Source organism: Tenrec ecaudatus, chromosome 4 (assembly GCF_050624435.1).
Source record: "Tenrec ecaudatus isolate mTenEca1 chromosome 4, mTenEca1.hap1, whole genome shotgun sequence".
In the NCBI taxonomy this organism is placed as follows: Eukaryota; Metazoa; Chordata; class Mammalia; order Afrosoricida; family Tenrecidae; genus Tenrec; species Tenrec ecaudatus.
In genome coordinates, this window is record NC_134533.1 from 63,667,290 (window position 1) to 63,695,018 (window position 27,729).

General features: G+C 44.2%; 1 protein-coding gene across 1 annotated transcript in view; it reads right to left on the reverse strand.

The window, feature by feature from the left end:
- Positions 1–26,623, reverse strand: part of SYT9 (synaptotagmin 9) — a 259,856-nt gene extending 233,233 nt beyond the window's left edge. Inside the window, exon 1 of the mRNA XM_075546133.1 lies at positions 26,363–26,623. Within this exon, the coding sequence (XP_075402248.1) occupies positions 26,363–26,507 (145 nt within the window). The 5' untranslated portion in view covers positions 26,508–26,623. The remainder of the gene's footprint in view (positions 1–26,362) is intronic.
- Between the last annotated feature and the right edge of the window lie 1,106 nt (positions 26,624–27,729).

The following is a 27,729-nucleotide window of genomic DNA, read 5'->3' on the forward strand; positions in this document are numbered from 1 at the left end:
ATTAAAGAAGTAGAGGAAAGTTGTATGTTTCATCGTTGCTACACTGCACCCTGACTGGCTCGTCTCTTCCCGCAACCCTTCTGTAAGGGGATGTCCAGTTGCCAACAGATGGGCTTTGGGTCTCTGCTCCCCACTCTCCCTCATTCACAATGATAGAACTTTTTATTCTTTGATGCCTGATACCTGATGTCTTCGACACCTCATGATCACACAGGCTGGTATGCTTCTTCCATGTGGGCTTTGTTGCTTCTCAGTTAGATGGCCGCTTGTTTACCTTCAAGCCTTTAAGACCCCAGACACTGTTATCTTTTGATAGCCAGGCACCATCAGCTTTCTTCACCACATTTGCTTATGCCTACATTTGTCTTCAGTGATTGTATAGGGAAGGTGAGCATCATGGAATGCCAGTTTAATAGAACAGTGTTCTTGTATTGAGGGGGGTACTTGAGTTGAGACCCAATGGTTTAATACTAAACCTATAAATATATTCACTTATATCTATTTCCCCATCGTCATATATAAATATAATTACATATGTACATGCCTGTATTTAGACCTCTATAAATGCCCTTTGCCTCCTAGTTCTTTCCTCTATTTGCCTTTACTTTCTTCTTGTCCCACTATCATGCTCAGCCTTCATTTGGGTTTCAGTAATTCCTCTCGGTTACATTGCTCTTGATTAAGCCCTACCAGGGCTCTGAATACTTTTAAAAGTATATGAACTATAAAATCTTCTAAAGGATAATCTCATAATATATATCAAAATAGAAGGGGGACTTCCATTATGTTTTCATTCCTTCTTTCTACAAATTATTTTTAAAAGGTTTTCATTGTGAATTGGGGGAAGGTTTACAGAGGAGATCAGTGTTCCATTCAGCAATTCATAGTTTGTTTCATGCCACTGACTGCAATCACCACAATGTAACATGACTTAGCCCATTTCCTTCCTGTGTTACCTGCCTCCATTCCTTTTTCTTTCCTAACCCATTTGAACTTTGCCCTTAAGTGAATTCTGACCGTTTGATTTCAAATGGTTGATTATTCTAACTATTATTCTAATAATCCCTAATATTATTTCTCCCATTTTAGGTCTGCATATTGTTTGGCTAACCATTGATCTGTTGGGACTAGCTTATTTCCAGAACTGAAGAATGGCTAAGGGCCATAGTCCTGGGAGGCTATCTGACTTGTAAGCCTGGTCATTTTTATGATTTTGAGCTTTGTTCCCCCTTTTCTCTCCCACTCTGCCTAGGATCTCCTAATGTGATCTCTTTCAGAGTACTTGTTAGTGGTAGCCAGGTACCACCTAGTTCATCTGGTCTCAGGTCAGGGAAAATGATGTTCCCATGGTCCAGGAGTCTATTGGTTTGTTTCCTGTGTCTCCAATGTTCATTACTTCTTTCCTCCAGAGCAAGAACAATAGCTGCAGCTTAGATGGCCACTCATCAACTTTAAGACTACAAAGTAGGACGTAGAGCACTGGCTTTATGCCCAGCGAATCATTCCCTCAGTGTTTGGTTCTAAGAAGCTTTCAAAGCTTTGCTCCCTCGATGTTCCATCACATTCATACACATGTAGCAACAGCCCCTTTCAAACGTTTCAAACACGCACATACATGTGGGTATACTCCCATTCTCCCTCCCACACCTGTTCAGCTTGCTTTTTTATCCATACATGTACTCATAGATCACCCTTACTGCAGGATTGTGGATACACCAGTATTTGCTTCTGTTGCCTTTAACAGCTGCACTGCTACCAGTGTCTTCTCTTGCCTCCCCCAATTTTCACTGAACTCCTCTTTACCCAAGTTAAGGTGCCCTGGTGGTGCTGTGATTTTGACACTGTTCCACCAGCTAGGCCAGTGCTTCCCAGAATAGGCTCGACAGTCCCTAGGGGGGAGGGGTCCACTGTAAGCATGCAAGGGGAACTGCAAAGCAGATACCTACACTTTATCTTGGGTTACTCTCTATAGTACAAGTTTTAATTGTCAGGAGGGCCATGAGTAGTTTTTGTTAGGTTGGTTGGTTTGGTTTTCCCCGGAAAATGGGGCAGTCAGACAAATAAATTTGGGAACTAATGCTCTGGGCAGTAAATTGCCCTTCCTCACCCTCTCAATCCTGTAACCATCGTGCTTTTAGCACAAAAATCTTTTCTTGACTCTTTACAACGCTGATCTCATGCAATATTTGTCCTTTTGTGACTGACAAATTTCACTCAGCACAATTTCCTCCAGGTTCATCCATGTTATGGAATGTTTCACAGCTTCACTATTATTCTCTAATATTGCACAGAATGTTCTTGTAAGTACCATACACAGTTTGTTTATCCAGTTTTCCACTGATGGGCATTCAGGTTGTTTCCATCTTTTTGCTATTGTTAATCGTGTTGTGATGAACATGGATGTGCAGGTATCTAGTTGTGCCAACAACCTTTTTGAGGCTCCTTTGTCTTTAATGTGCTAGGCCTGGATCTAGTGTTTCCATTTCTTGTAAATATATTAATAGTGACTGCGGATAGTCAATGTGTTGGTGGTCTTTATCTAATTCTTATACCAATTTAAGCTGTTTTCTGAAATGCAAATTTTACACAAAATTTGTATTAACTATTAAGGTTCCTTCAAATAAGTGGGATGACACTTTATTTTCATGTTGTTTTCAGTTGCTATGAAGTCAATTCCAACTCACGGAAATCCTATGTGTTGGCAGATTGGAAGCAGATTGCCAGACCTGTTTTCTGAAGCACCTCTAGGTAGATTTGAACTACCAACCTTTCACCTAGTAGCCAAGTACTTAAATGTTCACACCACCCAAGACACTCTTCTGATAAACTAAATATAACAATAAATCTGGGTCGATAGTTTTTAGATTGGAGCTCTAGGTGATGCAAACAGTGAAGCACTCAACTACTAGCCAAGAGGTTTGGAGATGAACCCACCTGTAGGCACCTAGGGAACCCAAGTGGTACAATGGTTTACACTCTGGGCTGCTAACCACAAGGTCAGCAGTTCAAACCCAGAGTTACTCCTCAGGAGAATGATGAAGCTTTCTGCTCCCATAAAGTTACAGGTTTGGAAACCCAAAGGGGCAGTTCTACTCTGTCCTAGAGGGTCACTGTGAGTCAGAATCAGCTTTATGGCAGTGCGTTTTCAGTTGTGTATTTATAGGTATTTGGGAAGACAGGCCTGGAAATCTGCTTACATGAAGGTCACTTGAAAGCTCTATAGTGCAGTTCTATTCCGCACACACAGGAAATGACTCAACAGTAGAAACACAACACAGTTTTTTGTTTGTTTGTTTTTACCTTCCCTTTTCTTTTGTTTTTAAATCAGTGTATTGGGGGCTCGTACAACTCTTATCACAATCCATACATCCACATACGGTTTTTATTGAGAATAATTCGTTCACCACTTTTAAACTTCTAAGTGTTATATCCCTTCTAAAATAATTTAAATATTCACACTTTCCACTCAATTTGTATGTCCACATTATAAGCCTATGTGGCATTTTAATATTTTCTAATCTTGTCCAACTCTGATACTGTTTCCTCTGTCTCATCTTTTTACTCAGTCTTCATATTCTCTCACAGTTTTCTTGGTCAGAATAGTGAATTATTATTCATTTGAATGCCAAAGGAACACCGCCTGCTCTGCTTATCACACATCACGTTTCCCTCGCTTTGACTTTTGACTGTCTCATTTCTTCTTTTAGTCTCAACATTTCTACCTTTTTTATTTGATTCCATTTTTTTTTCATTTTAAGTGCGTGAATTTAATCTTGGTTTATTAATATTCTATAGTTCTACTTAATTATAATAAAAAGTCGGGATTAGGAATTCCATCCAAATATGGCTTCCGTTGGATTCCACGACTTTTGAGTCTGTTCATTCCCACTGCATTTTCAATGTCTATAAATTCAGTTTCCAATTCTAAGTTTTCTTTTTACTCAAAAGAGCTCTGAAAGTTCAACTGTCAGGTGTTCTTCTGTTGTTGTTATATCTGTTATTCATAGTTTTATTCGGTCCATAAGTGTGGCCGATATACCTCTACCTTTGGATTCAAGGCTTCCTTCTTATGGCCTGATTCTGTGCTGATCATTTTTTTTTATCATTTTATTGGGGGCTCATCCAACTCTTCTCACAATCCATGCATACATCCGTTGTGTCAAGCACATTTGTACATTCACTGCCCTCAACACTCTCAAAACATTTGCTCTCCACTTAAGCCCCTGGCATCAGCTCATTTCCCCCCCTCCCTCCCCACTCACTCCCTCCTCCTTCATGAACCCTTGATAATTTATAAATTATTATTTTGTCATATCTTACACTGTCCGACATCTTCCTTCATCCACTTTTCTGTTGTCCGTCCCCCAGGGAGGGGGTTATATGTAGATCCTTGTAATCGGTTCCCCCTTTCCACCCCATCCTCCCTCCCCCCTCCTGCTATGGCCACTCTCAGCATTGGTCCTGAAGGGTTCATCTGTCCTGGATTCCCTGTGGTTCCAGTTCCTATCTGTACCAGTGCACCGCTGATCATTTTTCTAAATGTTCAACAAACATTATTTTTTCCTTGGTGGAGTAGAAAATTCCATAACCATTTCAAATAAATCAAATGTGTTAACTGTATTATTGCTATCCTTCATGTACTGATTTATTTAGTATCATTTATGTGCTAGGTTTTCAGTGAAGCTTATTAAACTTCCATCATAATTCTACTTTTTTAACTTCCTTTTTTACAGTCTTTACCAATTTGACTGTTTAAATATTTAAATACTGCTTCATTCATTAAAAGTTAAAGCTTATGTCTAACTATTCATTGTTTATGGTGCCATTTGTCAACTTCAAATGGGTCTTATTTAATGACCTTTTTCATGATCAGCATGTTGATTATAGAAATGTTTAATTAGCATGAAAATTTCAGAAAAAAGAACAAATAAATCAACATAAAACTCACAAAGTATTTTCCATTTCCTATTGTAATAAATGTCATAAAACTATTTCCTAAACATCTAAAAACTCAAGTATTATAGCGCCATCTCGGATCTTCCTCTGGCATTCCTCCATATTCTAACTACATTATGACTGCTTCATAACTTTTACTGGCATGTAATGCACATAGCATACAAGAATTAAATCATACTTAGAAGAGCTGTGCTAGCATCACCACGATCAATTTCAGAACATTTCCTTCCTTCTCATAAGCTTCCTTAATGCCACTCTCTACCACCCACTTCTCTAGCCCTGCTGGCGTAGGGGTTACGTGTTGAGCTGCGATCCCCAAGGTGAGCAGTTCTAAACCACCAGAGGTTCCTTGGGTGAAAAGTGGGACTTTTGACTCCCGTGAAGAGCTGCAGTCTTGGAACCCCAAAGAGGCAGTCCCACCCTGTCCTGTAGGGTCTGAGTCAGCATCAACTCAGTGGTAGCGAGCTTGTTTGTCTTTGCCTCTCCATGAGGTCCCCTGATCAAATCTACTGCTGACTTGCTGTGCTGCGGGAGGTGCCCCAAAACTCGGTTGGTTAAACTGTCCAATTTAACTTCCTAATTTAGAAGTATGGAGGCACTGTGAAGACAGTTGTGGCCGAGTTATAAAAATATAAACTACGTTATGTATTGGGCTGCTAACCAAAAGGTTAGCAGTTCAAACCCACCAGCCACTCTGCAGGAGAAGGACGAGCCTCTCTACTTCTGTAAAGAGTCTCATAAAAACCCACGGGGGTAGGTCGACCCTGCTCGTGAGTCACCGTGCATCAGAATCAACTCATGCCAGTGAGTTGGGTTTGGTTTGGAAGGCAATATTAAAAATTAAAAGATCAAAAGGTCAATGTAATAAAAGGGGAAAGGAGCGGTGACTTTAATCTTCATTGGTCTGCAAGTGAGTCCTTTACATCGGACCCTAACTTCCCCGGAGACGACCCTCCAGTAATCCACACACAGACAGCCTCTTTCCCAGAGAAGCCCGGGGATGTCCCTACCGTCCGCATACGGGAGGGGAACAGATGAAACATTTGGCAGAGTTTCTCATTTTCTTCATAGGCTCTCCGAGACAGATTCCTTTACATGAGGAAATTTAGCCCCCTTGAAATTAAAGTCAAACACAGAGAGCACTGTTAAAATCCCAGAATGAAGATGACCTATCCACTGGCGACATTACAGTGACATTAAGTCGAACGTGCCGGTCACAGTGGAGCAGGTTAAAGCGGACCAAATAGCACTGCCTTCTCCTTCCCGCTCCAACACTCAGGAAGTCTTCAAAGCCAGCTCTGCTGTGTTCTCAGCCGACATCCATATTATTTGAAATATTTAGAACTGAAAAAATACTGAATTTGGAATTTTCTGAATAAAGTGTTAAAAGTAGTTCTAATATTGTCTCCTTGCTCATGTTCCGTCTCTCTGTTTCACAGGGTTTCCTGACAAGAAGTGAGCATATTAGCATGAATGATTTACAGCCTGTGGGAAGAAACATGTTCCTCTCTGGCCTCACAGCCTAGTTAGCTTTTGCAGCGTTTATTTACAGTATGGTTATCCTAAATTAATAAATGAAAGTCACATAACACGTTCCTTACCAAAGAAGGCCATGATTTTAGTGCGTGTTAGGATCCTACAGTTACATCCTACAGCTCAGTTTTCTACATAATTCATTGTTAGCTACTCCAACAACAGCCGCCTAATACCCACTGTGGTGAAAAAGAATCGATGGTAGACAGTAAGTGCATTTTCGTGCTTGGATTCCCTAGCCTAACGTTTTATAAAAGTTTTATAGAGCGAGGTTGAGCAATCACTTTGGCAGTGAGGCCATAAGAAGTCATTTCCATCCATGAAGGCCGTAAGTGCATGTCATGTGCAACCATGGCTGTACACGGACACACGCAGAGGAATTGTATTAATTTGTATTATCCCAGAAGATTCTGACGTAGATAGTCTGTCTGTAGGTAAGGTTGTTGAATCTTTGAAAATTCCCCATGTAATTCTGGAATTAAGAATTACTCCCTTGAAGCCTCTGAATTGGAAGGAGTCTTAGCATCCAATCATTTCTTGCTTTTCTTGTTTCTTCCTGCAATGAACCTAATAAATCATCTGCTGACCCTCCCAGGCACTCATGCCCAAAACTTGGGGATTAGGATCCCTCTACTTCCTATCAGTGGCTTGACCATTTTACCTCTGAGATATTTTTAACACTTGTCCCCTTTTCCATTCCATGTCTTAAAGCATCCCATCATCACTTCTATCTAGGTGAATGCTGAGACTCTACTGTGCTACTGGGTTTGGGTGTTTTTTTTCCATAACCTCCCCCGGCTGTGCATCTCCTCTTACCCAAATGCACCAGTAGAACACAACTACTCACTTTAGTGCAGTTATCAATGATTCTTCATGTCACTGGCCTCCAGTCACAGAACATCCATGTAGGCAATCATTCCGAAATGCAGTTATCTGTTTGCAGGTATCTCTTTTCTTCAATCTGCCTTCACTACAGGCCACACACTAGCAAGTGCAGGCCTTCCACAATCTTGATTTTCAACCTCTTATTCTCTGGCCCTCTCTTCTTCCTTGGATTCCCAACTACTGTCCGTCCCATCATCGAGGATCAAGAGTCTATGAACCCTACCACGTCTGCACTATGGATCCAACCACACACCTGTCCACTTTCTCCTTACTCACATGATATTCCAGTCCCTCGACTCGTCTGTCACACTCTCACTGTCACACATAAGCACAACTCATATCAAACACAAACTTCTGTCTCTTCCAGGCGCACACACACGACACCTGTGCTGATGGATGTCACTCTAAATTCATGATCTCCAGCTTCAAATGGGACCTTAATGTGGACTGGCACGAATACTTCACATATCAAATCCATTCAATCTGCCACTCTCCTTGACAATTATTTATACCCTCCTGCTTTCATAACAGCATCACCTCCCACCCAGACTCACTCGCTGCTTCCTACTTCACTTAGAATAGGGACAGTCATAAAACACAGTCTTATAAGATTCTCAAACCAGACATATCACCCGTGCCCAAACACTCTGCCTTAACTCCTTGACAATGAGTGCATTGTTGACAAACAGCACACCTACTCAAGCACATCACTCAGCAATGCAGTCCTCCCGATCATTTTACCTCTTACACTCATTCGGCATTTTTAATCCTTTTTGAAAATCCTAGTTCCAGCTTAAGAACAATTAGGTCTTACATCATGGCCCTGCTACATATTCACCTTCATGAAATGATCACTGAAGAAAAGGGTGCTACAGCCAAGGGTGGTGAAGAAACCAGATGGTGCCTGGCAATCGATCAGAATAGTGTCTGGGGTCTTAGAAGCTGGTATTCAAGCAGCCATCTAAGCAAGTAGTCAACTAAGACCACACAGAAGAAGCACACCAGCTTGTGTGATCCAAAGATGACAATTACAAAACTCCAAGTATAATGAGGAGAAAACATCAGAGCAAAAATTATGAACAACCAATTTACGGGGGGCTATGGGGGATCAGGAGAGCACCAAACCCATCTGCAAAGGATCTGGTCAGACTGAGCCACTGGCAGATCTGCTCTAGCCACAGGCAAGGTCACAGTCAGCTCTACTGTCAGACAGAGACCACTGTAATCTTGATTGGGCCAGATCTAACCCAACACTTGGCCAGCTGACCACCCTATACACGTGACCTGATTTGTTCTGGGTGCAAGTGTCTCTCAATGGTTCCATGATTGCAATTTCTTCCCTGACTTTTTTATGATTGTTGGCCTGGGTGGGGGGGGTGGTCTTTGCCTTCTCGTGCATTATTAGTATTTTTTTCTATATGATATTATGTTTTTCCCCTTACCACCTTAGTGGGATTTTGTTTCCTATTGCTTTCTGTTGGGTCTCCCAGCTGTGAGGTACAGGAGGAAGGATGCACGATAATGATAATGGATACAACGAACATAGGAAATACAGGGGTAGGGGGATGAGAAGGAGGGAATGGGGATTTCAGGAATAACTAATGAATATGGGGGGAGGGAGCACTAGGATGGACTATGACTGCCTAAATCATCTTAAAGTCGAATTGACATGGGTGAGGGGGGATGCTCTAAAACTGATATGGGGGTGAATGTACAATTCTCCGTGATATGATTGAGTGACTGAACTATTGAATTATATGATATGCAATTTACTTGGAAATAAAATTGGGGGGGGGGAATCAAGATTCCTTTATGATCTATTTACATTTGTTCTAGGTTATAATATTTTTCTACTTTCTTTGAGGTTTTACTCTGTTAGTCTTGTTAGTTGTGTTTGTCTGCTTTTAAATGCTTTTTTTATACGTAAATCTACACTGATAGAAACTGTATTAATGGCTCCTTGGGGGATATAGCTGGGGAGGTTAAGGGGAAATGAGCTAACAATGATGAGTACACAAATGAAGAAAATGTTCTAAAATGGATTGTGATGATTGTACAACTCTTCTTGATGTGACTGAACTAATGAATTGTATAATATGTGAATTACATGCCAATAAAACTGTTGGGAAACAAACACCTCTTTTAAATAATTTTTTTCTCTTTTATCCTTCATAAGAAAATTCAAAAAAAGCTATTTAGTATCTACTCTCCTCTCATGCTCTTTTGAAGAAACCCTAATTAGCCTCTCACAAACCTCTCTAGCCCAGAATTCCTCCAGAGCCACTCATTCCAGGTCGTCCGTGAACCTCAGGTTGTTAGATGCTGTTCAGTTAGACGCTGTTGGTCTACAAGCTGCAATTCACGTAGTTGACGGCTTCTTCCTCCTGGAAGGTTATTTTCTTCACTTCTGGCCACCACACTCCATATTTTCTCCCAATGTATCCCCTGCTCCTTCTTGGTCTCCTTCAGCGCTCCCTTCCCACCTTCCTGATCCAGCTGCCGGACCTCTCTGTTTTATCTTGATGCACCCTTCCGTTAGCTCCTGCTGCTTTGACATCTATTGGCTGGTGGCTCCTACGTTTACAACATTCGCAGTCCAGACTCTTTCCTGGACTCTCTGGAAGTACAGCCAACGCCCTATCCAGGAAAACGTTCCAGTAACCCTTCCCTCGTGGTTTTGTCCTCATAGATTCATCCCATGACCTTATCACGGATTTCTTCTACCTGAAAGTAACAACAAAACTTCCCTTACCAGATGCTGTCCTATTTTCCTTGCTCATCTCCAGAAAAACGCCTTGAAAGGTTTCTACCTATACCACCAATTCTTCTCTCCCGTTCTTAAGACTATTCCAGCCAAGGGGAGGGCCCACCACGCCACCAAACATCTCCTGATCACTGCATGACTAAATCCAGTCTTCATTCCACCTGACTAACACACACAGCAGCGAATTCTTTCCCCTTGGTGTACGGACAAGGGTTAATGCTCCAAAAACTCACCTAGGCAGGCACCCTCCCAGGTGTCCTTCTGCCCACCTGGATGATACCCTTTCCCCACAGAGAGCCAGGGCTCCTCAACACAGAGAGATTGCGAATGCCTCTTGCTCCCTCCTGATCATAGTACAGGGTCGTGAGCATCATCATGTGGACGCTGGGTTACTGCAATGGCCTCCTAGTTCTTCTCCCTCTTCTGTCCATGTTCTGTATGCCAATCACAGTGAGCCTTTCCATACCTAAGTCAAATGACATCCTGATTCTGCTTAAAACCGGCTAATAGCTTTCCATCGAGCTCAGAGTGAAAGTCACATTTTCTACAATGGCTTAAAGGGACCAGCCTCTGGCCTCACCTATCACGACTCTTCTTCCCCACTCCACACAGTCCCACTGGCCTTGTGACTTACACTCGAGCATGCCGGCCACGCTCCTGCAGCAGGACCTTGTGTCTGGTGTCCCCCCGTCTTTCCCCCTGAAATGCATATGCTTTGCCCGTTACCCATCTAGTGTTTATTCAGGGATCAGCTTTTCAGTGATGTCATTCTAGTCTCGCCAAACCTTTCCTTGATTTATTTTTTCACTTATTACTTACCATCCAACATACCATTTAATAAATTTAGTTATGCTATGTATTTTCATTTTTCCTCACAAACACGTACGTTCCTTTGAAGACAAGTTTGTTTGCTGCTTGGTTCCCTGATGTATGGTCTATACTGTATCTAAGTATCTAATCTAGGTATCTTATCTTAGGGTTTTAGAAACTTCCTAGAATGTCCTTCCAGCCAGGCTAAAAGCTCTAACCTGATCATCAAGTTCTCCAGGACGCCTCTGCACACCCCACACTAAAACCTGCTGCCATCAGGTTGATTCAGACTCATGGCAACAGTATAGGGCAGAGTAGAAGACAGGCTGCTAGCTGAACTTTAAGCTCTGTGTCACCAGGGCTGCTTCAGTGAGGGAAAGATAAATTCCATAGAGTTTCTAATCCCATCAAGAGTTCAAGTCTCAGAACTCCAAGGCACAGCTCTACCCTGTCCTACGGGGCTGCTATGAGTCCGAAACAACTCAAAGGCAGTGAGTTCAGATATATGATTGACCGCTGTCAGACAACTTGAGTTCACTATACAAAATTCCTTCTATAAGCTAATTCAACAGACTATTTACATTCACACTAACCCAAGTAGGTAGGAAAAAAATAAGACTCTCAAAAAACAAACCGGTATATGGCAGGGAATAAACATAGAAAAGTCATGTAAGAGGCAATATGAGCAGATGTGAAATATTAAGAATACCCTATCTTACCAACAAATACAAAATGAAACAAGTAACCACCTCCAAAGTCCAAAACCAAACCTGCTGCCATGGAATTGATTCCAGCTCCCGGTGAGCCTCTGTGGGGTTCATGAGGCTGTCAGCAGGTGCGCCCATGCTTTGGAATACTATGCAGGCATCACAAGTCAGTGACAGTCCAGCTGCCTCTCTCAAGAGCCCAGTGGGTTTGAATTGCTGACCTTGTGGTTACCAGGCCAACGTTTACCTAACAGTGCCATCAGGGCACCAGAACCGCTGACATTCTGTCAAATTAGCATACTTTTGCACAAATTACACTACTTAATGCTGAAGAAGATGTCACCGGGTAGCGCAGACTGCTAAGCTCTCACCAGCCAACTGAAAGGTTATCTTTTTGAATCCAGTGATACTGAATTCCAGAGAGACTCTGGAAGAAAAGCCTACAGATTTGCTCGGCAGAAGTCACACCCAGTGAAAATTACAGGAGACACAGACTCATTCTCACCCATGACCTCACAATAAGTCAGAAAGAATTCAGTGGCAGTTGGTTATTTATTTAGTCTTTTTCTTTCATTCTTTCTTTTAATGCCACTGGATTTACTATTGACATGTGAAAGGCTTCATGACATAGATCTACTTAGATGGAAAGCAAGTTGAGCAGATTTTTGATAATTTATTATTAAGGAATTTCTTCAAGCAGGGTGTTTGTTATTAGGTGCCACCCAGACTGTTCCAAAGCACAGCAAGCCCATAATCAACAGAACATCACTTGTCCTGCACCCGCCTCAAAGCCACTGCTCGGTGGGAGCCCACGGTGGGAGCCCACTGTTGAAGTCACTCTGTCAATCTATCTCATTAAGGGTCATCCTCTCGTTCACTGACCCTGTTTCATCCAGCATGATGTGCTTTCCCAGAGTCTGGTCTTTCCTAATAATACACGCGAAGCATGTAAGACAAAGCGTCACCACCTCCTGGCACTCCACGTCTTCGCCAACACCATTGTTGAAAGGCATCGATTCTTCTCCAGTCTCGCTTATTCACGAGCAGGCTTTCACATGCACGCGAGGGTGCCTGAAAAGATCACCGATCAGGTCAGGTATTCCTGAGTCTTCAAAGTGACATCTCTGTTTTTTACCATTCTAGAGGTCTTTGGCTGCAGATGTGCCCGGTGCAATATGGTGCTTAGTTTCCTGACCGCTGCTTCCATGGGCACTGACTGTGGATCCAAGCAAAATGAAATCCTGGACAACTGCAATCTGGTGGAGAACTACAAATATAACAATTTATGGATATAAGTATTTATATTTATAATCACTGATAGGAATCAAAAACTGGAAATGTTCTCAAAGAATGGCCAGGGGAAAAAAGATATAGCCATTCTTTGGAATATTCTGTCATCATCACAACAATCGTACAATGATTATTAATGATAGAAAGCTATACTAATGGTAGTTATAAAGGCTAACATTTATTGAGTATTTACCACGTGCCAAATACTGCGGAAAGTATTGTAAATCATCATAAGTGCTAATATGAGGTCATCAGATTTGTTGTTGGTGGCGGTGTTAGGTGCCATGAATCGGTCCCGACTCACAGCAAACCTGTGTACAAAACACTGCCCCATCTTGTGCCACTCTCACAAGGGTTCCCATGTTTGAGTCGATAGATGCAGCCACTGTGTCAATCCATCAGGTCCAGGGTCGTCTTCTATTTCGCTGTCCTGCCACTTTACCAAGCATCATGTTTTTTCTTGGGACCGGTCCCTCCTGGCAACCAAGTCTCACCATCCTTGCCTACAAGGAGCATTCTGGCTGTATTTCCTAGAGAGATTTGTTGGGTCTTTTGGCAGTCTATGATACTTTCAAAATTCTTTGCCAACACGATAGTTCAAATGCATTGATTCTTCCTCCGTCTTCCTTATTCAATGTCCAACTTTCACATGCCCATGAGGCAGCTGAAAATACCATGGCTTGGGTCAGGTACACCTTAGTACTCAAAGTGACATCACTGGTTTTCAACACTTTAAAGAGGTTGTGTGCAGCAGATTTACCCAATGCAATGAGCCGCTTGGTCTCTTGACTGCTGCTTCCATGAGCACTGATTGTGAATCCGAGAAAGAGAAAATCCTCGACAACTTCAATCTTTTCTCCATTTACCATGATGTGACCTACTGGTTCAGTCGTGAAGATTTGGGTCTTCTTTGCATTGAGTTGTCATCAGTATCTTCACCAGCAAGTGCTTCAAGTCCTCACTTTCAAAAGCAAGGCTGTGTCATCTGCACATTGTAAGCTATTAATAAGCCTTCCTGTGATCCGATGCCACATTTTTCCTCATATAATCTAGCTTCTCCGATTTTTTTCTTAGCATACAAAGTAAAACAGTGTGGTGAGAAGAGGCAGCCCTGACACACACCTTTCCTATTTAAAACATGCAGTATGCCCTTTTTCTGTTTGCACAACTGCCTCTTGATCCATGTGCAGGGTCAGCATAAACACAATGAAGGATCTGGGATTCCTATCCTGTTCAAGGCGATTCATAGTATGTGATGGTCCATACAATTGAGTGCCTTTATGGAATCAATAACACAAAACTAAATATAGTTCGGGGGTACTATGCTTTCAGCCAAGATCCATCTGACATCACCATGATAAGCCTTCTTCCACGACCTCTTCTGAATCCACCCTGAACCTCTGGCAGCTCCCTGTACTGCTGCCATCCTTGTGGAAGGATCTTTGGCAAAATTTAATTTCATGTGATATTAATGGTATTGTTCTATAACTTGAACATTCTGTTGGGTCACCTTTCTTTGGGATGGGTACAAATATGGATCTTTTTCAATCAGTTGGCTAAGTAGCTGTCTTTTAAATTTCCTGGCATAGACCAGAGAGTGCTCCGATTGCTCCATGAACTTGTTGAAACATTTCTATTGGCATTCCATTAATTACTGGAGCCTTGTCTTTTTGCTAATGCCAGATTTAGCAAATGAAAATACAGGATATTCAGTTCAATCGAATTTCTGATCAGCAAGAGATTATTTAGTAAAATGCATGCATATCCCATTCAATGTTATCCACTGATTATATGAAATTTAAATTGTATTAGACATCTTATATTTTATCTAGATACTACCCTGTTTCCCTGAAAACAAGACAGTGTCTTATATTAATTTTTGCTCCCAAAGATGCGCTAGGTCTTTTTAGGGGATGTCTTATTTTTCCATGAAGAAGAATATGGTACACATTTATTGTTGAACAACAAAAAAGGAAATGTATTAGCTGTAAACGGTATGATAGTAGTTGTCATCACAAACCAGCATAACCAGACAAACTGTGAATCCAACAGTATCAAGAATTTCTTGCTACTCCTGCCCCGTGCGACTCACTGTCTAATTGTGAGTCAGCCAGACTCCATCAGGGCAGAGCAAGCAGCAGGCGGCAGCTTGTCCTGGCGGCGGCACAGGCTCTCTGATTAAAAGAGACCTCGCACTTCTTGTCTGCTCTGACTGCGCAGTACCCGCCACTACAGTTCAGAGTCCAGAGTTACAGTAGCTTTGGGGGGGGCCTTATTATCGGGGAGGCCTTATTTTCTGGGAGGTCTTATTTTCAGGCATGATGTGTTATATTTCAGACAAGAGGCAAAACTCTAAGTAGGTCTTATTTTCGGGGTGTCTTACTTTTGGGGAAACATGGTAATAATCCAGATAGTAGTAAACCACTTTATTGATGAGGAGGCTAGAGCACAGGGATTACATAACTTGTTCATAGAAATTCTGCTAATAAACAATGATAAAAATCTAACTCTAACAAAAAAGTAAATTAGATAATTTTATCTATAAATAGTCACTAATGGGTAAACCGTATTCATGCCCACAGGTCCAGGGCAGAAAGGAAATGTGGATGGGTGATACTATTCCCAACAGCAATCAGTTATTAAGCAGTCACTCTGGGCACTGTGCTGGCTGCAGCAACCTTGTACTCCCATTTTACAAAGGAATGGAACGGGGCGTTAAAACGCCTTCTCAAGATTGCAAAGCTAGTAAACAGTCTCAAGATACTAACCCCCAAAGCTCTCAGCTATATGCTGATTTCCTGGGTGAGTTGTTAAGGGTTGATATATTTTTTTCTTTCAGATGGTTTTATCATTACTATAAAAAGTTCTAGTGTTAAAAATGCATGGGGAAGGACATACAAATATTTTTTTACACATTTTATTTATTTATTTATTTATTAATAAATGTTTTTATTGGGGCTCATACAACTCTTATCACAATCCATACATACATCAATTGAGCAAAGCACCCTTATACATTTGTTGCCCTTGTCATTCTTTTTTTTCTTTTTTTACATTTTATTAGGGACTCACACTACTCTTATCACAATCCATAAATATACATACATCAATTGTATAAAGCACATCCATATATTCCCCGCCCCAATCATTCTCAAAGCATTGGCTCTCCTCTTAAGCCCTTTGCATCAGGTCCTCTTTTTTTTTTCCCTCCCTCCCCTCTCCCCCCTCCCTCATGTGCCCTTGGTAATTTATACATCGTTATTTTGTCATATCTTGCCCTATCCGGAGTCTCCCGACCCGCCCTTCTCTGCCGTCCCTCTCCCAGTGAGGAGGTCACTCTTGGACCCCTGTAATGTTACGCCTTTCCAACCCACTCGCCCTCCACTCTCCCAGCATTGCCCCTCTCACCCCTGGTCCAGAAGGTATCATCCACCCTGGATTCCCTGTGCCTCCAGCCCCCATATGCACCAGTATACAATCTCTGCCCTATCCAGTCCTGCAAGGTAGAATTCGGATCATGGTAGTTGGGGGGAGGAAGCATCCAGGACCCGGGGAAAAGCTTTGTTCTTCATCGGTACTACCTAGCACCCTCATTGACCCATCTCCTCTCCTGAACCCCTCTGTGAGGGGATCTCCATTGGTCGACACTTGGGCCTTGGGTCTCCACTCTGCACTTCCCCCTTCATTCAATATGGTATATATATATTATATATATAATATATATATATATATTATATATACACACACACACACACACACACACATACATATACACACATACATCTTTTTTTTGCATGATGCCTTTATACATGGTCCCTTTGGCACCTCGTGGTCGCACTGGCCGGTGTGCTTCTTCCATGTGGGCTTTTTTGCTTCTGAGCTAGATGGCCGCTTGTTTATCTTCAAGCCTTTAAGACCCCAGACACTATCTCTTTTGATAGCCGGGCACCATCAGCTTTCTTCACATTTGCTTATGTACCCATTTGTCTTCAGCGATCCTATCATGGAGGTGTGCAGTCAATGATATGATTTTTTTGTTCTTTGATGCCTGATAACTGATCCCTTCGGGACCACTCGATCACACAGGCTGGTGTGTTCTTCCATGTGGACTTTGCTGCTTCTGAGCTAGATGGCCGCTTGCTTATCTTCAAGCCTTTAAGACCCCAGTCACTATCTCTTTTGATAGCCGGGCACCATCAGCTTTCTTCACCACATTTACTTGTTCACCCACTTTGGCTCCAGCTGTTGAGTCAGGAGAGTGAGCATCATAGAGTTCCAATTTAATAAAAGAAAGTATTCATGCATTGAGGGAGTGTTTGAGTAGAGGCCCAAGGTCCTTCCGCCACCTTAATACTTGACCTATAAATATAGACACAGCGATCTACTTCCCCATCCTCCTATATATATTTGCATGTACATGTCTTTATCTAGACCTCCATAAATGCCCTTTGACTCCTAGCTCTTTCCTCCATCTCCCTTGACTTTCCTCCTGCCCTACTACCATGCTTCGTCGCCACCTGGGCTAGAGTATACCTCTTCTCTAAGCAAACTTACCCTTGATCATTCCCCACCAGACCTGCCACTCCCCCCTCTCTACCATTTGGGGTCCCATGTTGTTCCCTTGTCCCTGTGTTTGTTAACACCACTTCCTTACCCCCCCTACCCCCCACCCCAAGTCCTCCCGGAACTGTCGGCCCCGTTGTTTTTCCTCCAGATAGTTCATCCAGCCTGTCCTATTCAGACAGACCTGTGGAGACACTAACATGCACGAAAACAAGACAGAGGAAAACAAAGCAACAGTATACAACCTGACAACAAAACAACAACAACAAACCACTGACAAAGAACAAAACAAAGCACTTCCCAAGAGAAAAGCTTGTAGTTAGTTCAGGGATCGTTTGCTGGCCCTTAGGAGCGTTTTCCAGTCCAGACTGCATACAAATATTTTAAGAGAAAATGCGATACCTAGTCTTTGAGGTTTCCTTCAGTTCAAACGAGTCAAATCTATAAAATACTTGAAAGAGTAGATTGTCATGCACATGTATGGCTTCAAGGAAGATCAATTATCATAGCGAAAAACATTTTCACAACTCAATTGTGATTTCATTCAGAACTACAGTTGCCATCAAATCGACTGACTCAGAGGTACCTCATGTGTCTCTATAGAGATTGCAATGATTTTTCTCAGAAGTTGATGGGCCAATATTACTTCTAGCCTTTCAATCAGTAGCCAGAGACCAAGCAATTTAATCCTCTGCACCACCCAAGGGCTCCAAAAACACACACAAAAAAACCAGTGTCCCTGCCATCGAGCCAATGTTGACTCATGATGGCTCTATAGATACAGACTCTGTGCTTATGCTTCCAAACTGGGACTGGTCATCTGGCTATGCTTCCCACTGAGCTCTCTCCTTCATACACGTTGGCTTGTAAAACACACACATCTACACCAATGTTCACGGCAGCACCTTCCACAACCGCTGAAAGGCAAAAGCAACCGACGTGTCCTTCAGCAGATGAGTGGCTAAACTAAATGCTGTGGACACATACAATGGAATATTACTCCGCCGTGCAGAGAAATCCAGTCCTGTGAGTGCAACGTGGATGAACCTTGAAAACATTAAGCACAAACCTGCCGTCATCCGGTCTATACTGACTCATGGGGACCCGGGATGGGGTTTCGGGGGTTGTAAATCTTTACCGGAGCAGACAGCCTCCTCTTTCTTGGACTCCCCACCTTTCTGTTAGTAGTCCAACACCTACCCAACATCATGCCGAGTGAAATAAGTCCGTCACAAAAGGATAAAGATTGTATTATCCCTCTGATATGAAATACCTAGAATAGACAAATGTATAAAGATCAGAGCTTGAAAGATGCAGGAGCAATGGGGGAGGGGTAAATAATGTTCAGGTAGCATTGAGTTTTTGTTCATGGGGATGGAAAATCTGACAATGGACATTGGTAGGGACTGCATAACATGACAAATATAACTGGTCTTCTTGAATGGCTCACTGGAAAAACAGTGAGTTGGCAAGTGTTGTGTATCTATATTTCTCCAAAAAATTTTTTAATGTTTAAAAGTCAGTTACGATGTGATTATACAGGGCTTTTTGGGTTTTTAAGCCCATCCTGTCTGAAAGCACATGCACCCACAAAAGCTCAAAGGGCCGGTATGTTTTCTCACAGACAGAGCAATGCTGTGCTCTACACACAAAAGGAATTTGTAAGGTGATTCCTCTTAGCTGTCAGCTTAATTTTTCCTTGATAACAGCCCACATCAAAAAGTTTATGCTTTTGATTATTTATTCTGAAAGAGCCAGCTGGCCACAGGGTTGTCTCTGATGCCTTTACCACAATTTGCTTTTGTTTTTCCTCTCTTGATAATTACCCTCATGTCTAAACCACTCACTAGCCCATGTAGAGGAATCCCACAGAGATGAAACACACTTGTTTAAATCAAATATTTATGGAGCAGTCCTTAAATATCACTGAAGTAAATGCAAATTAGATCTTCACGTAGTGTACCTTCAGTATGCCACTCATTTTCTAAGCAGACTCTCTAGGTCTTGATTGCAATTAACATTAATTTTTGAAAATTAACCCTATTGTGCATAATCACACCCAATGCTTATTCACAAAAATTCAGTTTTTTTAAGACTGATTCTCTTTTGACTATTTTTGAAAGTGTGAATCTGGGTTAGGGCTTAATTTCAATATTTATTTTGGAGACCTTCCTTAGAAACGATATTTAATTACTGTTTTACATCACATCTTCTAATCAGTGATTTCACTAGAATTAAACACAAGGGGACATTATCCCACATTCTATTCTTTTCATAAAATACTACTTGGGCCATATTTTCTCAATCTGTTCTCCCCCAACCCCCAACCGTAGATGAATGTACATCAGAGTCTCATGACATTTTGAAAGCATCTTGGGTGAAATAGTCAAAATAAAGTAAAGAAGAAGTTGATATAGATTCTAATTGTCCAATAGTATAAGTCAAAGTCCCTGACTTTTGACACTTTTTTTTTTTAGTTTGCAAGTCAGGTGAGCTGAGCTGAAAAGAGTTGGGTGGGTTCACCCTGTGCCTTGAGAGTTCCTTTTACCTAGCTGCATGTTAGGATGAATTGAGAATCTTTCTAAAATACTAATTCCAGGCCAGCACGCAGAGATTCTGACTTAGTCTAAAGAAGAGCCCAGGCATCGGTAATGTTGTGTTGTTCGTTTTATTGGTCATTTGTCTACTAATTGGAGCTCCCCTGGAGTTTCTAATGTGTACTCAAAGTTGAAAGCCATTTGTCTAGAAAAACACTTCTCTTGATAAGAGTAATGTCTGTTTGGAGGGAGGCGTCACTAGTGATGAGTCATAAAGTTCTCCTTCATACCATGACACGATCAACATTTTCTAGATCCCAGGGTACTGACAAAGAGGCCCAAGGAGTAAGTCTCCAGAAACAAAAATGTGGAGAAACCAGTAGAAAACTAGGATCCTGAGTAAATGAATTCATAACTAAAACACTGAGATAAATCCTTACAGCTACCAAGAATTTAAACTGCATTTATGAATGAAAACCATGATGCAAGTACCGGATAGAGAAGATCTACTGAGACTGGGACTTGGGGGAAAGAGCTAGGGGATGTTCATGGCAATAACTCCTACATCCTCAGCACATGTGACAAGGCTGCCTAAAAAGCTACCACTTGGACCCAACTCTGTTGTTCTTTAAAAGAACCCATGCCCTTGAGCTTCGGCCCTCACAAACAGAGCTTACCAAACTTTAATGTGCCTATGAATCTTGCTTGGAATTGAAGATTTCCTGGGATCTTGTCAATATGAGGATTCAGCTCTCAGTGGACCTAGATTCTGGGTTCTAACAAGTCTCCAAAAATTATTGAGGTGGCTGCTCCACAAACCAGCACTTTGAGCAGAAAGATCTCACCAGAGTTAGGAGAATGGAAGGACATCACTCGTGCAAGGTGCCTGACACACACACTGTTGGCACCCTCCAGAAGAACAGACTTATGAGGGAAATGATAAATCATGCTTGCATCCTAGAAAGCATATGATTTGATCCTCCTTTCCTATGCAGATCTGAAAAGAAAGTGTCTAGAAGATAAGAAAAGGATGAGATCAATTCTTCTTTAACTAAATGAAGCACACTCAAGATCAACAAGTGTAAGTTAAAGAGCACTTTTAATTCCATATAAGGGAACCCCTTCTAACAATAAATACTGTTCTATAACCAAATGGAATTCATGAGAAGAGACAGTGAAGTCCCCAGTCGTGAAATATGAGCATAGACCAGCTGGTGATGTTAAATAGGACATTCAGAAAAAATTATAAAAGACATTTATGCTCAGGTCACTATTAAACTAAGAGACTACTTGGCTATCTACGAGGAATCGCACACTTAATATGGACTGCATTCCCCATTTTGAAAACAAGAAAAACTTCACAATGTACCTTCCCATCCAACCCTGTCCTTCCCTGTCTTCACCTACTTAGTAAACGGAGTTGTTTAGGTGAAAAGACCTTGAAGTTAGCTTCAACTATGTCTCAATGTCCCGGCATACCCATTCCAACACCAACTCTACAAGTCGAAGCTTCAGGCCATGCCCACAAACCGATTACTTCTCACTATCCTCACAGCAAACCTGGCCCAAGCCACTATTCTGTCTGGATCACTGCAACAACCTCCTAACATATTCTGTCTTCATCCTAACTCTTCCACAATCTTCTCTACAATCTTCTCTACATCACTAATATAGGAAACAAACAAACAAACAAGCCAGCAGCCCAAGTGTTGTTATTTTTCTGCTCAACATCTTCTAACGGTTCCACATCTCCTTCAGAATTTAAACCAATGTACTTGTAATGGTTTACAAGGCCCTATACAATGTCCTTTCCAACTCTTGACCACATTTTCTTTTCTTTTCATTTTTAATTTCACAGTGAATTAGGTGAAGGTTTACAGAGCAGACCATTCAGTTTTATTTGTAACAATTTATACACATTTTGTTTCAACTCATCTATTTCAATCCCCTTAATAGGTCATCACTTATGGCACTTCCGGTGTATCCTGTTTCCCTGCCTCCTTCTTTTTTAACCCTATGGACTTTGTCCTTGGGTAAATGCTGCCCTACTGATGTTAAATTATTGATTAATATCATGCAGAGGTGAGTTCCATTCCAGACCTGAAGGGTAAGGACCATAGTCTTGTGGGGGGAGGGGTGGTGTTGTCCCACCAATCTCTTTATTTGACCAGTAAGTCTCTTTCATGATTGATTCTGAGTTCCGGTCCACATTTTCTCCCACTCTGACTAGGACCTAATCTAACATGATCCTTTTCAGAGCAGTTGGCCGTGGTAGGTGAGAACCATCTAGCTTTTGGTCTCAAGTTGTGGAGACTGATATCTGCATGGTCCATTAGTGCACTGGACTAATTGGCTCCATTTGGCTTTCATTACTCTTCTTTCCTCTGGATGGGGGGAGACCAATAATTGCACCTTAGATGACACTCCCAAGCTTTTAAGACCCTAGTGGATAATTAGCAAAATAGGATGTAGAACATTGTCTTATGTTATGTCAATGGATCTTGGTGCCCCTGGGACTAAGGTCCTAAGTCCCCAGACACATTGCTTCATTCTCACAAGGTGTTTAGTTACATCTAAGAATTTTCTGTAACATTGCCCCCGTATGGTCCACCACATTCATGGATATATTTACAGCAAAGGCAAATACACATACACAAATATCACCTGTTAGCTATAAAAATATCCCCCATGAGTATTCTCCCACCCAACCTCACATACCTGTCCAGCCTTCTATTATAGACCTGTTCAGTGTCTACGATCAATTACTACGATGGCAGGATTGTGTATGAAGCAATATTTACCCCTATTGCCTTTCACGCTTGCAAACCTCCTAGTGTCTTCCTTTAACTCCTTCGTTTTCTTCCTAGCCCCCCTCTTGTTGCATATTGACCACATTTCTTATCACTTTCCATCTTTCTCACTCTGCTCTGGACACCCTTAAAGCCAGGTGCCTTCAATCACATGCCTTGAGATCCACAAGGACTACAAGTTTACGTCCTACATCACCGATACATGAAACAAACAAAAAATGGGTGTATGATCTGTTCTCATCTTATATTCAGATTCCCCTTCTTCCACTCTGCCTCAAGTACACGCCATACCTACAGACGAGTCGGTCACAAAAAGTATTCCCATTGCTCCCACATTCAGCTTTAAGAATCAGTTCTTCACTTTCCACAAATTGGTGCAGATGGAAGACGAGGTGAGGCCTGATGTCGTCTCATGCTTTCATATCACGCTTTCAAGTCATCTGTTAACACCAAGTGAGGGGAGACTCGGTGCTATACACCCTTGGTCACAGAACTACAACTGCCCCTGTAAAGAACGGTGCTTCTGACGGCTCGGGCCACTGGCCTGACGCAGCTGTACTCCACCTTTGAGACAATGAACAGATACTCTCGAGGGAGTGCCTTCTGGTGCGCGGAGGGAGTTCATCTATTTTTCTTCTTCTTTTAAAACCAAACTTCCTTATTTGACCACGAGTGGGAGGCCATAGACAGACACCAGCCAAAGTGACATTCAGGTGGGTTCATTTGCAAAAATGGAAGTCCTTCACTTGACTGAGAGGGCTTTCTAGGGATCTGTGTCCCGGAGCTACGATGCATGGCTGTGCTGGTTTACATAACACACCAAGAGGGGCACCACTCACACAGTGGTGTGTGCTGCAGCTATCTGGCTACTCAGGCTTTACGGGCTCAGAGATTACAGCCACGTGTGTCATAGACAGCCAAACAGCTCTGCAGAGAAAGAAATGCATTAGAAATAAGAATTACTGTCGGCAATGATGGGAAATTTGGGTCTGAGCACAGGTGCCCAAGAAGAGAGGGGTACTTTGGTTGTTGTCTTCGGCATCGTTTTCCCTCTTGCCTTGCACTCAGAGGCATTCTTTGCCACCACGCCTCATGAGCAGGCTACATCTACCAAAAAGCCAATCAAAACAAACAAATCCACTGCAATTGAGTCCACTCCATTCATAGAGACCCTGCAGAAGGTTGTCAGGGCTTTGGACATCTTTATAGATCAGGTAACAGGACCTCATCTTTCTCCCTCTGAGCAGCTGGTGGGTTTGAACCCACGACCTCTAGTTAGGCGTCTAATGCTTACCCAACAGCACCACCAAAGAGCCAGAACTCACTACCATCAAATCAATGCTGACTCCTAGTGACCCTATAGGACAGGGTAGAACTGCCTCAGTGAGTTTCTGAGACTGGAACTCATTTTGAAAGTAGGAAGCCCTATTTTTCTCCTGAGAATAGCTGGTGGTTTCAAACTGTTGACCTTGCAGTAGCAGCCCCAGGCTTAATAACCACTACATCACAAGGATTCCAAAGGGCCAAAGGGCATTAAAAAACAAATTCTCTGCCATCAATTCCATTCCAATTCACCCGAAGCCCATGTATGGTAAACATATAGTAGCTCCCCAGGATTTTCTTGGTTGTAATCTTTTCAGAAGTTCAGTGCCATCCCTTTCTTCCATGGCACTGATGGATGGGTTTGAACCAACAACTTTTAGGTTAGCAGCTAAGAGCAAACTGTTAATGCTGCTCAGGAACCTGGAGTGGCACAGTGCTACCTCAAAATTCCTGTGCCCTACATTGGGAAAACAGACTGGTGCTTTCTCTTAGCCAAGAATGAGATGTGTTTTTTCTCTACTCTTCCTCTGCAGCTGCCGGTGCAGAGGCTGAGGGGCACCTGTGAACACACAATCCAGTTTCTGGCCTAAAAGAAGCGGAGGCAGAAAATGTGCCGAAAGGATGAGGCGTGTTAAACACGTGATTCAGAGATAGGCCTCCATCCATCTTCTCCTGCAAAGCCAGTGCTTACATGGGATAACAACATGAGCTCGTGGTGTGGGAGGAGAGCATTTCAACGCTAAAACCTGACCTGGGTGAATCACTTATAAATCATGTTCTTGTTCCTGCCGCGTAATGACATAGCTTTCCCTACAGAGGGCTGCGTCCTGAGGTTCAACCCAGGAGGCACATCGACTTCTGCTCCTGGGCTCCATCCAGGTCCGGAGGCACTGTCATGCATGTGTGCCGCCGGGCAGCATGCTGCACTGCATCAAGCAGCCAGCCGGACACAGGCTGGACATTCAACCTCTGAGAAAATCATCTGGGGGTCAACAATACTTCTCACCTTGATTCTCTGCTTTGAAGTCCCACCTTCCTGATCATCTGATTTTAAAAGGACTGTGAGTAGGGGAAATCGGGTAACAACTTTTAATGTACGACCTCCCTACGTCACGCAGACCTGTTTGGAGTCTACTATGAAGGGCATGCTATTTAAGTCAGGCCTAGTGTGGAGCTCTTTATGAATCGAAGGATTCTCTAATGTATAGGATCTTTGCCTATAATGGATTTACTTAAAATGAGGTACACTCATCCTGGAGAATTTGCAAAGCGACAGCTCATTTTCAAAATTCAGACACAGGAATATCAGGGGAAGGCCATTTTCTCACCCCAGCTTGAACAATGCCTCCACAATGCTGCCTTGTCGTTATTTCCGTTAGGAGAATACTCAAGAAAATGCTCTTTCCCGGAGAGAGACGCGTCTCAAGAAAACATTTAGAAAGGCTGTGTCTTCCAGTAACCAGTAATGGATGGAAAGACGTGGGGGAGACCCTTGAGGAAACAAATCGCTCGACTAAACTTCCTCCTCTAAACCTTAATTGGTCAAATGCCAAAATAAATGAACTTTCCAAAGTTGAGAGCTTCGCAACTTTCACGAGGGATAAACTGCGGGGACACAGACCTGAAGCTGCCAGGCCGCCTACCCTGGTATGATGGAGCAGAGCGCCCAGGCCCAGGCCGCCCCGGCGCCCCGCGCGAAACCCACAGCTCGGGGTCCCCAGCCCACCGCTGGCTCCCGCCCCGCCCTTCCCACCTCGGACGCCCGAAAGGATCCGGGAGTCGGAGCCAAGAAGATCCGCGCCCAGTGGGATCCGGAGGCATCCCGGGCCGTCCCCAACTCCCAACTTCCCAGAGTTTCCTCCGGCCTCGCTCCCCTTCCCGAGGCTCCGGAGGCCTCCCCAGGCCTCCCCTCGCCCAGAGCGCTCGGCTGGGGAAGGGGGGCGCGGTGCTCCGGCGCCGCCCCCCGGACCCCGGGAAGGGGAGAGCGGGTGGCGGGCGTGGTCCCTCCGAGCCGGCCCCGGCCCTCTGGGTTGGCTTCGGTGCAACAGCTCCCACTCCCGAGTCCCGGCCCGCACCCCGGGCCGCCCCCACCGCAGCGCGCCTCGTTCTCCGGCCCGGGGCCCAGGCGCAGCCCCGTTCCGCGGCCCGGGCCCCGGGCTGGCGCCCGGCGTGGGCGGCGCTCACCTGGGTCGCGGAGCCGGGGTCTGGCGCGGTCCCGCAGGTGGTAGATGAAATCCGGGCAGCTGTCGTGCTCCAGGGCCCCGCGGGCGCAGAGCTCGGCCAGCAGCTGCAGCGCCTGGTGACAGAGCGCGTCCCTGGCCCCGGGCATCGCCCCCCCGCATCCTCGGACCGCGCCGGGCAGGCGGCCGCGGGAGACAGCCCTCCGCCTGCCAGCTCAGCGCGGCCGCCGCCGGGGAGCCGCCGAGGAGCGGCCCGAGCCCGAGACCCGCCGGCCGGCGCTCCCACCGGTTGCATGCAGCTCTCCGCCAGCCGCGCGGTCCGGCTCCCTCCGGCTCCCGCCCGGCCCCTCCGTCCCGCCCCCGGCGCCCAGGGGAGGCGGCGCCGCGCGCCCGGGGCGCTTCTCCCCCCCACCGGCGCTCCCCGCCCCTCGCGGCCGCTGGGGGGCGGGGCCGGGCCGGAGCGCGGGGACCCCGGCGGAGGCGCCGGCTGCGGGGCGGGGCGCGCCCGGGACCTTAAGGCAGAGCGGGACGGGGCGGGGGATCCGGGGACCCGGCTCTCGCTCGGAGCGGCCGCGCCCAGGCTCGGAAAGAGTGAGCGGGCGCGCGCTCTGGGCGCTCCCCGCCCGGCCGCGAACCCAGCACCCCCGCCCGCGCGTGGGGCCGGAGCACGTTCTGGGGCGCGTGGTGCGAAGAGCGCAGTCTGGACCACACCCGCCTGATCCGGAGAGCCGAGGCTGGGCTTCGAACTGGGAAAGCGCCTCTGGGCCATCCTCTTTGGGCCTAAAGGTGCCAGAGGACCAAATACAGGGGTCGGGAGCAACAGTCGCCAACAAAGGAAAGATCGCTCCAGCGCTGGGCTACCCCGGTGATTTGACCACGTAGAGGCTTGTGGAATCAGAACCACGTCAAACAAAAGGTTCCTGGAAAAGCCTCACCTGGTGCTACACAGGTCTTGCTCCCAATCACAGAATCTTTCAAGGGAAGCTCAGGGCGCCTCTCATCTGCCTATCTCTTGGACCTTTCAGGCAGTGAGCCCAGAAATAACCACCAAGCACTGAGTTCTTTTGTGTGTGTGCCGGGCACTCTGCCACAAGCTTTTTAGATATATAATCTCATTTAACTCCCTTGATAACCCAACAGGGTCAATGTAAGTATTTTCCCCATTTTACCAATGAGAAGGGGCTTCAGAAAGGCTGTCCCTTGCCCAAGTTCATACATAAAGGAAAGGGTTAATTTTGTTTTGATTTTTTTTGGTGGTTGTTCTGCCTTTACAGAATACGAATATCCAGACCCCACTCTGCCAACAAGTTTCTAAATCATAAGGTTGTGCTGTTGTCACTAGATGCTTACTGTGCAGAAAGGAGGTCATTC